The sequence below is a fragment of the Halichoerus grypus genome, chromosome 5, assembly GCF_964656455.1.
Source record: "Halichoerus grypus chromosome 5, mHalGry1.hap1.1, whole genome shotgun sequence".
Lineage (NCBI taxonomy): Eukaryota > Metazoa > Chordata > Mammalia > Carnivora > Phocidae > Halichoerus > Halichoerus grypus.
In genome coordinates, this window is record NC_135716.1 from 104,854,561 (window position 1) to 104,867,638 (window position 13,078).

Below are 13,078 nucleotides of genomic sequence, written 5' to 3' on the forward strand. Positions count from 1 at the left end.
AGCTGTGAGTTTCAGCCAGGGTCCCTGTGGATTGCCTGATTCCTTGATTTGGGCTATACTTAAATAGTTTGGCTCTCATTTCCTCTGCCTTCTTGATATCTCCCTATTTTCCTGATTGGATGTCTCCAAAGCATTCTATTAATCTTGCAAGAAGAGCCACTTTCCTTATGGATCCCTATGATTCTCATTCACCAGGTCTCTTTCTAAATATTAAATTGTCTTTTTGTCTTGCAACATATATAAATATTGGACCATTAATAATGTTATATGTCAATTATATCTCAATGGAAAAAATGCTCCTGTGTCAGTTAACAAGTACCATAAAATTCAACTAAGAATGGCTTAAGGACTAGGGAAGTCCTGAAGCAAGGTAATCCCAAAGCCTGAACAGCTTTAAAGACTCAGTTTCTTTTTATCACTTTCTACTGCTAATCTCAGTGTGTCAGTTTGGTCCTCAGGTTCCCTCTGTGCGTGTCACAGGATGGCTGGTCCACTTCCAGGCATCACAGCTAGGCATCATTATGTTATCAGAAGAGTGGAAATGATTTCTGTTTCTTCAAGAATGAGGAAGCCTTTCTGGGCGCTTTAGGAAACCTCTCCCTCAGCTCTCATTGACTAGAACTGGGTCATTTGGACTCCCTTAATCCAGTCCCCTTCTAGGGGAATGAGACTGTATGATTGGTTTAAACAAATTAAGATTTATACCTGCATTACTTGGGGGAAGTACAAATGCTTGAAAATAACAGCTATTCTCCCAGTAAAGAAGAGGGGGAAAGGTTCTTAATCAGCAATTATTTTGTGTCTGCTCTCTGTAAAAACAAAAATCTGAATGGGGAGGGACCATTCTTTCCAACCAAAGCCAATAAAAAGGATAATGATGCTGATAGTGAAGAGGGTAGCAGCCATTTATTGTGCACTTACTGTTTACTAGGCACTCTGCTAAGTGCTTTATTTGTACTATCTCATTTAATCCTCTCAACACACTGAAACAGAGTGTCTTGATGAGGATTATTTTGCATTATGAGAGAAGGAAAACCAAAATAATGTTTTCTTTTTAAAAAATTTTTAAAAAGATTTATTTATTTGAGAGAGAGTGGCGAGGGGGGTGAGGGACAGAGGAAGAGGGAGGAAGAGAATCCCAAGCAGATTCCTCGCTGAGCAGGGAGCCAGATGCAGGGCTTGATCTCACGACTCTAAGGTCATGGCCTGAGCTGAAATTAAGAGTCAGATGCATAACTGACTGAGCAAACCCAGTGTCCCCAAAATAATATTTTCTAAACAAGATATGTTAACTTTTTTGGATATTTGATCTGGGGCTGGAATAGCACTCCACTGAGTCAGATACTCAGGCTTTTATCTTGTTGCTCAACTGTGCATGGCTTCCATTCCTAAAGTCACTTAATGGCCCCAAATGATACACCAATTGCAGCCAACATATTTGATCCCAGCTAGCAGGAAGTTGCACCCACTCCTACTTCTGCTAACATCCCAGTTATATGAATCATATCTAACTCCAAGGGAGGATGACTAAATGAAGTCTTCAGCCCAGTTAAATTTAGAGGCTCTATTATTGAGGAAGAAGAGGAGTATCAGTCTCTGCCACACATGAGTGTTCACTTTCTCCCTTTTAAAGATGGAAAACCTGAGGGATAGGCCTAAGTAACTTGTCAAAGATCACACTGCTAATAAATGTGGAACTGGTATTCATACCTACACAGTCTGATTCAGGAGGCATAATATTCACCTTAGGTCTTTCCCTAGATTGGTCCTTTATATATAAAGCTACTCTTATGAAATCTATTATGTTTGTATTCTATAGTTATGATAAACTTGACTCCAGAGGACTCTTAATAAATCCTATCCCTTTTTTAAACAGTGGGCAGGGCAGGAATCCTGACTTGCTTCTAAACTCCTGAACTTCACCTATTACACATGTTTAGTTAAGAACCATTTAATTGGGGCACCTGGGTGGCTCAGTCAGTTGGGCATCCGACTCTTGATTTTGGCGCAGGTCATGATCTTAGAGTTATGGGATCTAGTCCCTCATCGACTCTGCTTGAGATTCTCCCTCTCCCTCTGCCCTCCCCTGCCCCTCATGCATGCGCTCTTTCTCTCAAATAAATAAATAAATAAGTAAAATCTTTAAAAAGAAAAGAATAATTTCAGCAGCTTCACGTTCTCTCTCTACAAAATAGGCAAGGGATAGAAAAGGTTAAGGATGTAAACTAATGCTGCTTTTCTTGGCTAAATGTGGCTAAAGATTTATTTCAAAAAGCCTAAAGTTTAAACAGAAATTGACCCCATTGTCTTTTGATGCCAAGCTGTCTTGAAGAAATCAAGCACTTGGGTAAGAGTTGGTGTGGCAAAATCTGGGAAAGCCTTTAGACTATACTAAGAGGGTTTCATAGGAGGTAGAAAATTTCTATTTAAAATTGAAAGAACATCAAGCTTAGACTAAATAATGGATGAATTACAGAACACTAGAGCTGGAAGAGACCTTAGACATTATTTAATCCAAACCCCATTGTAATGGCAAGGCCCACAGAGGTGGTATGAATTGCCCCTGGTCACCAAGTTAAGTGATACATTCGGACTTAGATCATAGAAATTTAGATCCAGAAAGAATTTAAGAATCATTATAGAGATGGAAAGAGACTAGTTGAGTAATAGTTAGCCTCACTGTAAACTCATTAAGGACAGAGCTTTTTGCATGCACAATGTGCAGCATAGCATTTGGCATATAATGGTTGCTTGATGAATTCTTTAAGTAAAAGTTTAGGGAATAAGACATCTAATTGCACTTGTCATTAAATCTTGTTCTGAAATACATAGATCTTTTTGGCAAGTGACTATTCAAATTAATTAAACCTATGTTCTTTGATAACTGCTTATATTTCTTTATTAGGTATCATTCTAAGAGGCTAAAATTGCAAAGATTTCAATTCTAAACTTATTCTTTCTCATTTCTCATACATTAAAAATTTTCTAGTGTAGAAATAAAAAAAACTTTTGCAACCTTTTACTAGTCATTTTCATAGCTTGATATTATTCTTATGTATGTTTTCAGTGAACCAAAAATCAATAGGAATGTGTTTCAGAATGACAAAGGTTTTATGCATTTTTATATCTGAAAAATGAAATCTGAATAAAATTGGAATATAATCATATAACTTAACTCTGAAGTTGAACTGTATTATTTGCAAGTCATTATAAAGTTATTAACTATCTATGGATTAGATGTCTAATAAATGCAAGTTGAAAGGACAGTGAGATACCACTTCATGCTCACTAGGATGGCTATGATTCGAACCATGGACAATAACAAAAGTAGACAAGGATATGGAGAAATCAGAAGCCTCATGTGCTGCTGGAGGGAAGGTAAAATGGTACAAGCAATTTGGACACAGTTTAGTAGTTCCTAAAAAAAAAAAAGTTAAAAATAGAGTTATAATAGGATGCAGCAATTCTTCTCCTAGGACTATACCCAAAATAAAGGAAAACATATGTCTGCATAAAAACTTGTTCACAAATGTTCATAGTAGCATTATTCATAAGTGGGATTAACCCAAATGTCCATCAGCTGATGAACAGATAAACAAAATGTGGTATATTCATGCAATGGAAGATGATTCTTCTATAAAAAGGAATATAGTACTGAAACATGTTACAGCATGGGTGAACTCTGAATAAACTTACACTACGTGGAAAGACCACATATTGTATAATCCCATTTATATGAAATGTCCAGAATAGGCAAATTCATAGAGATAGAAAGATCAGTGGTTACCAGGGGCTGGGAAAGGGAGGAATGGGTGTGGTTTTTTATTTTATTTTTTAAAGTTTTTAATTTAATTCCAGTTAGTTAACATACAGTGTTGTATTAGTTTACGGTGTACAATATAGTGATTCATCAATTCCTTACAACACGCAGTGCTCATCACAAGCGCACTCCTTAATCCCCATCATCTATTTAACCCATCTCCCAACCACCTCCCCTCTGGTAACCATTGGTTTGTTCTCTGTGGTTAAGAGTCTGTTTCTTGGTTTGCCTCTTTCTCTCTCTCCCCATCCCTTTGCACATTTGTTTCTTAAGTTCCACATATGAGTGAAATCATATGCTATTTGTCTTTCTCTGACTTATTTCGCTTAGCATAATATTCTCTAGCTCCATCCACATTGCTGCAAATGGCATGATTTCATTCTTTTTTATGGCTAATATCCCATATATGTGTGTGCATGTGTATATATATGTATATATACACACATATGTTTATGTATATACATATATATGCATCTGTATATATACATACATGTATATATGTGTATGTATATGTATTACCACATCCTCTTTATCCATTCATCAGTTGATGGACACTTGGGCTGTTTCCAAAATTTGGCTGTTGTAGATAATGCTGCCCTTTGAACTGGTATTTTGTATTTCTTGGGTAAATACTTAGTAGAGCAATTGCTGGATTGTAGGGTAGCTCTATTTTTAACTTTTTGAGGAAACTCCATACTGTTTTCTAGAGTGGCTGCACCAGTTTGCACTGGGTGTGGGAGTTTTTTTGAATGATGAAAATGTTTTGGATCCGATAGTGGTGATAGTTGAGCCAACTCTGTGAATATATCCAAAACCATTGAATTGTATACTTTAAAAGGATTAATTTTATGGTATGTGAATTATGTATAACTCAATAAAGCTATTAGTTAAATCTATGGAGTTATGACACTTTTCAAAACTTAAATATAGGGCTTTATGATTCGAATCATATTTATAATTCTTACAAAACAACTTCTTTCCTGATTTCCAGATACTATCGATCAAATGGTTTGTTTTTTTTTTTTTAAAGATTTTTATTTTATTTATTTGACAGAGAGAATGCGAGAGAGGGAACACAAGCAGGGGGAGTGGGAGAGGGAGAAACAGGCTTCCCACCAAGCAGGGAGCCCGATGCGGGGTTCGATCCCCTGAGCCGAAGGCAGACGCTTAACGACTGAGCCACCCGGGTGCCCCGATCAAATGGTTGTTTTTGACGGATCACTTTTTATATAAAAGTGAATGCTACCTATGTATGTTGTTACTGGCAAACTAAAATGTCTGCTCTCTTAGGCTAGTGCGAATCTGGGAAGAACGAGTACGCTTAAGCAAGCTAAAAGAAAAGGTCATCAGGGAAAATGGAAGAGTCATTTTGAAGATAGAGAAAGAGGAATGGAAGGTAAGCTTCATAGAAGTAATATTTGATTTTCTGTATTTTACGTTTTGTGGGAGAGTTGAGAAAATGATTCTGAGACTGTGTGATTAAGTCCAGAATAGTTAGAAATTCTAATGTTAATAATACACCAAATGAATTTGGGCAACATGAACAACTGAAAAGAAATATAACTTCACATTTTTTTGGTAAAAACTCAGTCAGTTTTCTTCAACTCTGCCTAAACATAAGTCATTTGCATTTTTTCTCCTACTAATCCTACTAGTAAGCAACTTCTCATTTCCATAAAAAAGATGACATCTGCCTAACAAAAATCATATAGCTTTTCCAAAACAAATGCCCAGCTAAAAGTCCACAAAATGGAATAGGATATTCATTTTTTTCGAGGGCTACTACCTGATTCATACTCTCTCTCATAAATACACACACACACACACACACACACACACACAGAGTTTGCTTAATTACATTAGGCATGCTCTAATTTTTATAAGGGTATCTATACCTTGGGTCAGTGTTTGTTTTCATACATGTAGGTATAGTTAGCTAGCAGGTTATTTTCTCTTTGGGCTATTTTAGGTTGAAAGGGAAAAGGTGTAAAGTTCAGAAAGGTTGAAACTCTTAAAATCTTTATAAAAAAATCTGTAAAAAGCTTACAAAATATTTCAAAATATAAGGCAAAGAGAAATTTGAATTATTGACTAAAATGATTTTTTGTTTCTCTAACCACCATATTCTCATTTTCAACTATATATGTACTCTAAAAAAGCCTAATACAACAATATATTTAGGACATTGTTATATGGGTGTGCACTATTGACCAAAATACATTATCTTTGTTTCTTCTGATTGGGGTTTGAAGGTTTAGTACCTGTACCCCCAAAGTAAAGTTCTTAAAACTTAGAAGTAACACAAAGCACTTGGAAATATAACCCATTAAGGAAAAAATATTCCAAAGTTCTTTTACAAATCAAGTAATATCGCTACAATTATACTTCAGTATGACATGATACTAAAATAATTTAAGTAATATAGTAATTCTGTCATTTCTTTTACTTGAGTTTAGACCCTCCCTTCTTCTCTACTGAAATTGAATCAGCTACAGGAATGGCAACTTCATAGAACTGGTTTATTGAAAATTCCTGAATTCATTGGAAGATTCCAGAACCTCATTGTATTAGATTTATCTCGAAACACAATTTCAGAGATACCTCGAGGAATTGGTAAGGAAGATTGCTTTTATTCCCGGGTTTTTTACTGAGAATTTTTTTGATACATGGAATAACGTAGCCCCGAGTCTTGAGAAAATTGCAGACATCTAAATTGAAGCTTCCAGAGGACCCAAGTTTCTGGAATTTACAGAAGTGATTCAAGATAAGATTTCAAGGCAAGGAAAGTCCCTTGGGAAACATTGTATAGATTCTGGAAACAATGTGTCTTGTTCAGTTAATCCTCCTAGAAAAGAACAGGTTGAAGGCAAGAAAGAAAGATTCCTTGGATGAGAAAAAAAATCCCTAAATGGAAAATTGGCCATGATATAGGAGATAAAACAAGATGAAAAAAAAAACACCCTATTTTTTGCTTATAGCACTGATAAACCTCCTATCTTTAGAAGGGGCAGGACACACACTAGGAAAAGGGAAGAACCTGGGAAGTTTGATTTGCCAATACGAAACTGGCAAGTAAGTTATGCTGTAATACTTAAATAACTGGAAACATTATTTTATATCCATCTGCTCTCTATCGTGTATTATTTTTTTGTAGGACTTCTCACTAAACTTAAGGAACTGATTCTTAGTTACAACAAAATCAAGACTGTGCCCAGGGAACTAAGTCATTGTGCCAGCTTGGAGAAACTAGAACTTGCTGTAAACAGAGACATCTGTGATCTTCCACAAGAGGTCAGAAAGACATAAGTGTCTATGACTTATTGTCCACCTAATACTGGTTTACTTCTCAGCTGTGTGATTGCCAAAAATAACACTAATGAAGAAATGCTATAGATTTTATTTCAGAAAATATTTAGTGATTATCATTTCCTATTATAACACATATTTTTAATTAGAGAAATATCTATTTAGCATAAAAGATGCAGTACTGACATCATTTGTGATCTCCTTGAAGGCCAGAGTAAGAGTCTTATTTATTTCTATCTCCAGAATTGAAGGCACAGCCTAAGTTGTAGTTGTTACTTAATAAATGCTTAGTGAATAAATGATTATCACAAAGCACAGACAATGTGGTGATGGAAAAACTCTTTTTTTTACTAGTTGGTGTCTATAGAGTGATCAGTTTTTGAAATAGAGGTGAAGTGGTAAGAAATGAATTCTTCAGTTTCAGAAAAGTGTTTCTTTGCTAGTTTCTTAGGCTCTGCTGAGTAAAAGAAAGCAATGGGTTTGCAAAGCCTTCAAATTTTGATTTGGTATGATGACTTGTTATTAGTAAAACCAAGCTGATCATAGTCATAGAGACACTTTCAAACATACTTCAAATATATTTAATGATCTTACAATCAGCAAAGAAAATTTCCAAGGTATTGACTTTGCAAGATGAAAGTTAATAAACATAATTAAAACTCAAAACAAAATAGACTATTCCTTTCTCCCATTCTCCACTATTTTTGGTGAGAATAGCACTTTTTTTCCCACACCAGTAAATATGTCACCAATTGTTGCTCTTGCAAGTAAAACATAGTTTCTACACATTTATATCTATCTCATCTTTGAATAGTTCAACTTAATGAAATGTATGTACTTATTTATGATGAAAATGATGATCATAGGGACAATTTCTTTATATCTACAAGAGGTCCAATAAATATTTTATTTTGAACTTCTAATTCTTGTGATTTTCTTTCTAGGATTGGTTCCATCACTAAAAACACTGTATGAATTTGGGCATGTCTATTAACCTGTGTTTTCCTTAACTTTTTCACATAAGAAATAGGTTTTACTGAAACAAATATTGAACTGAAATCTTGACCCTGGGATTATTTCCAAGTATGGCTTCTAAATTAGCTGTGAAGCCTTGAACTCACCACTTTACATAAAGAGGTCTCAGTTTTCACGTATGCAAAATAAAGACTGTTATTATAATAATGTGAATATCTTTCAATATAAAATCAAAGGGTTCTAGTACGACTCAGAAATCAGTACAGGAAGAGACTTATGTCTCAGCCACTACACCGCACACACTGTATACACACAAACATATTTATGCCAATTGAAAACGATCTTTTTATACTCCATTCTAAACCATTTGAAAAATTTTGAAGTCTGATTTTGAAAAAGTATTTTATTCATGGCTTGAATTCTAAAGCTTGGACAAAGATTACCTACTAAATGGAAACCTGCTTTTTTGCATTACCCACAAAACACTGTATTTGTGGTTTTTTTTGTGTGTGTGTGGTGTTAAAGATATGGAACGAATCTTAACATTCCCTGAGATAATAAAACAGAACTTGCCTAGATAAAATAGAAAGCTTTTTGGAAAAGTTAACTAAATTCTCACATTTTGAAACTTTCACTACAGTGTTATATGGAAAGAGTTTAGAAATTTTGTGGCTTTAGGTCCATGAAAACTTTGAATGCACATCACCCATCATTTCTAGTTACATGGTCTTTCTCAACCATTTTGTCTATAAAATAGAAATAAGATACTCATCTTGTAAAGTTGATGAATAAACTAGAGTTGTAAGCATCAACATGAATACATTGAGTCACTGATATTAAGAGAAAAAAGCAAGTTAAGGGAAGTACAGTATCATAATCTTCAAATAAAAATACTAAATTTTGTTTATGAAAACATATAGTAGTAATTACAGAGAAATATTTAAAAACATGTATTTATGTATAGTAATGAAAACAAGAAAACATGCACAGGAATAATAAATACCAAATTCAGGAGAGGGGTTCCCTCTGGAAAGGAAGAAGGGAGGAACACATAGGAGGCAGTCATAGCAATATAAATATATATATATATATATCTATATATATCTATATTTTTTTTAAGATTTATTTATTTGAGAGACAGAGTGAGTGGAGGAAGGGGCAGAGGGAGAGAATCCCAAGCAGACTCCCTGCTGAGTGCGGAGCCCGACGGCAGGGGTGGGGTGGGGTGGACATCTCATGACCATGAGATCACGACCTGAGCCAAAACCAAATCACTTAGCCGACTGAGCCACCCAGGTGCCCCTGAATATATTTTCTTTCTTAAGCTGAGCACACTGGTGTTGGGATATCATTCTTAATAAACTTTTATTGATGTTTTCATTGAGAAAATAGAATTACCAAACAGTAAATGCTATGACTGAGATAGCATATGTAAAATATCAGGCACAAAAAAGAAGGTTCAATAAAGAGAAGTATTACTTTGAAGTTTGGGTTTTCCCATATAAATCTCAAATGCAGGATGAAAGGAAAGTACAAGCAAACACAAGCAGGTTCTATAAGTGCTGGAACTTGGGTATTTGGAAGATAAATTTTCTTTGAATAGATGAGCTTTCTATAAGAGTTTTTCATTTCTCTGGAGATTATTTAGCTTTATTTTTATTTCAAAGTTATTGTGGACGATGACTAAAAAAAAGCCCAAGCATAATGTGAACATTCCTTGATGTGAAAAAGCGCTACTAATGTGAGTGTTCTAGTAGTTTACATTGTGGACATTCATTTTGAAAAACCTTGCTTGCCTTTTCAGCTCAGCAGTTTGTTAAAGCTTACGCACCTTGATTTGAGTATGAACAACTTTACTACAATCCCTCTGGCTGTGTTGAACATGCCTGCTCTTGAATGGCTCGACATGGGGAGCAACAGACTTGCACAACTTCCTGATACCATAGAAAGGTAAATATATAATTTTCTGTGCTATTAACAGATGTGTTGAAGCCATCCATCATAAATAACAAAACAAAGGGGACCCCAAGCGTAATCAATCACAAGAGACCCATGAGGTACTAAATATGCTACTTTTTAACAATATTTTCATTTACTTAAGTATAAGGGCTTTGGGAGAGAAAAACTGGCTGACTTCACATGCTGACACGAATATGCCACACAGTAACAACATTACTTTGTGCATGCCAGGCCCTCTGTGGGCTTTACAAATGGATGAAAACTAATGTAGAGATGTAAATTGCTCAAGATCACAGTGTTAAGTGTGAACCTAGGCAGCCTGGCCCACAGTCCATGCTGTTAACCATTATGCATACTTGTCTTACCCAAATAGGCATATTCATAGTTTCTTATTTTTCTCCTAACACTCTAATTCAGACTAGATAACATTTATAGCTGTTCTTTAAGAAATCCTATGAGAATAGTGAAGAATTCTAAAATATGTTGGTTTCCTTTCTACTACCACATGCTGAGAAGTGTACTGTAGGGATTAACCCTCCAATGCAGTTTCCCTAATAATCAGGTAACGTGAAGTCGGTTAACTCAACTGGTACACTGGTTAAAGGAGATGTTATGAAAGATGATATTTGTTTCATTTTAGGTTAGTAAGAACCAGAGTTTTCATATTATGTATGATTAATCGCAGAAATCTCTTTTAATTCATCAGAATGCAGAGTCTACATACATTATGGCTGCAACGGAATGAAATAACGTGCTTGCCAGAAACAATCAGCAATATGAAAAATCTGGGTACTCTTGTGCTCAGCAACAATAAAATGCAAGATATTCCAGTATGCATGGAAGAGATGACCAATCTGAGGTAAATGTTGTAGACACAAAACTGACATGTTCCTTTCTGGCTGTAGAACAAGGTAATATAGAGAAATTGTTATTAATGGATTTGAGTTCTCATTCATATGAATGAATACATTTAAAAATTTTTCCAACTTTGCAATTCTATAATTTATAAGTAGGATTCATATAATACTGGCCAAAATTATTCAAGAAAGAATTCTTGAAACAAAAGCCATACCGGGATTATGGGCTTTCAGGAATGCCCTCAGTTGGTGACATTTTTATGAAAATCATCTTTGGAACTGCTAACAAACCTCATCTACAAATAAAAACCAAAGGCATAAAAATAGTGCTTATTTTCCTTCTAAATGACTACAGTGGACACAGGCAATTATGTTACAGATAGAATAAATACAACTTTTTACTAAGTTAATTACTCTCAGAACTCCCTCAAGTGTCTTCCTTCCAAAATTTAATTCCCTGACAGAGAATGTAAGACAATTCACATCAAATCCCACAACTTCCATAACAAAATCATTCATTCACCTCTTCAGCAACTGCTGAGTCCTGTACTCGATGAAGGTACAGTGATGTATAAGACACAAGTCTATAAAATATGCAGAAACTTCACCATATTAAATACATGCTAGGGACTAATAGTTGCTTCTATAAGCTTTGAAAATGAGTTGTCTAAAGCTAGTGTTTTTTTTCTTCTGGAAAAGAAACTTAAAAGATTCTTAGGATTTACTACATTTCACCAAAATGTTATTGAAACCAGTTAAAAAAAAAGTAATTTAGTGTATTATCATTTGATCTTTCCTCAGAAAAATAAATGTACACTTCTATGGCATCTATAAAAATATTGTTTTTTGGTGAACTGCTAGGTTTGTCAACTTCAGAGACAACCCATTGAAACTGGAAGTAACACTTCCTCCCAGTGAAAGCATAGATGAAGAAGAGGAACGGGAATTATTTGGCCTTCAGTTTATGCATGCATATATACAGGAGTCCCAGAGAAGAGCAGGTATGGCATTTTTATATAACACATGTCAAATATTTGGTAGAGGAATGTGTGTATATATATAGATTCCTTTATAGATTTCTCATTCCATCTTACCTTTTCTGTCAAATTTTGTCTTTTGGTCAATATTGTTGGAGGAAAAAAGAGTGAAATTCCAATCTGTTCACAATTTTGATAAAGGCTTGGAGAGAAATTGTGAAGATACTGAAAGTTTTTCACGTGGTGACAGGAAATAAATTTCTTTGGCCAAGTATCTGAAGCACAACCAAGGGAAGGAAGATGTGATTTTTTTAAAAGATTTTATTTATTCATTTGAGAGCAAGCGAGCACAAGCTGGGGGCTGGGGGGGGGGGGGGCAGAGGGAGAGGGAGAAGCAGAGTTCCCACTGAGCAGGGAGCCTGACGCGGGGCTTAATCCCAAAACCTTGAGATCATGACCTGAGCCGAAGGCAGACACTTAACAATCTGAGCCACCCAGGTGCCCCTGAAGATGTGATTCTTAAAGCTTCACTACCTCATTCTATCAGTTTGTCATATATTTCAGTGTACTCATGAACACTACCTTCCCTGTCATTTCCTCTTTTTCTATAATCCACAAATAGCAACACAGTATTTTGCCTAGGAATGAAAAATATTGAGAACAGATTTTTAACCAATAGTTAAAATGTGAGGTTTTGATATATAGATTTCAATCACTCAGTCTCAATTAAGAATTAAACCACTTTTTCACTAAAGGAAAGCCTTTAACTTAAACCAAGATTATAAGAGGCCAAAGAGACAATTCTATTAAGAAAAACAATGAAACAATAGTATAGTAATAGAAATCATTTTATAATGCACTAAAACATGAAGAGTTTTTGAATCAAAAGGTCAAATTTAATTTATCTTCTAAGATAGCTGCTTTGGAGAATGAGTATAATCCAAGCAAACAAATGGCAGTGTTTTAGCTAGAAGAAATCATTTTTACCAACATCCAGTGGCAGATATTAGGAAATGGTCACCTAATCTGTGGTAGCAAGTCACAGAAACAATAGCATGGAAAATAGATTGGAGGACGACAAGTAAAGTTAGTTTGGGGCCTAGTTCAGGGTATAAATACATGAAAAACAGGTAGTAGATAGAATTGGTGACTGAATGATGGGAAATGAGAGGACTCTAAGATTA

The 13,078-nt window shown here is 35.1% G+C and overlaps 1 protein-coding gene across 1 annotated transcript in view; it reads left to right on the plus strand.

Annotated features, from left to right (window-relative positions):
• LRRC39 (leucine rich repeat containing 39) overlaps positions 1–13,078 on the plus strand; it is a 32,900-nt gene that overhangs the window by 17,335 nt on the left and 2,487 nt on the right. Inside the window, exons 3-8 of the mRNA XM_078072710.1 lie at positions 5,111–5,216; positions 6,277–6,433; positions 6,975–7,111; positions 9,906–10,051; positions 10,767–10,919; positions 11,779–11,918. Of these exons, the coding sequence (XP_077928836.1) occupies positions 5,111–5,216; positions 6,277–6,433; positions 6,975–7,111; positions 9,906–10,051; positions 10,767–10,919; positions 11,779–11,918 (839 nt within the window). The remainder of the gene's footprint in view (positions 1–5,110; positions 5,217–6,276; positions 6,434–6,974; positions 7,112–9,905; positions 10,052–10,766; positions 10,920–11,778; positions 11,919–13,078) is intronic.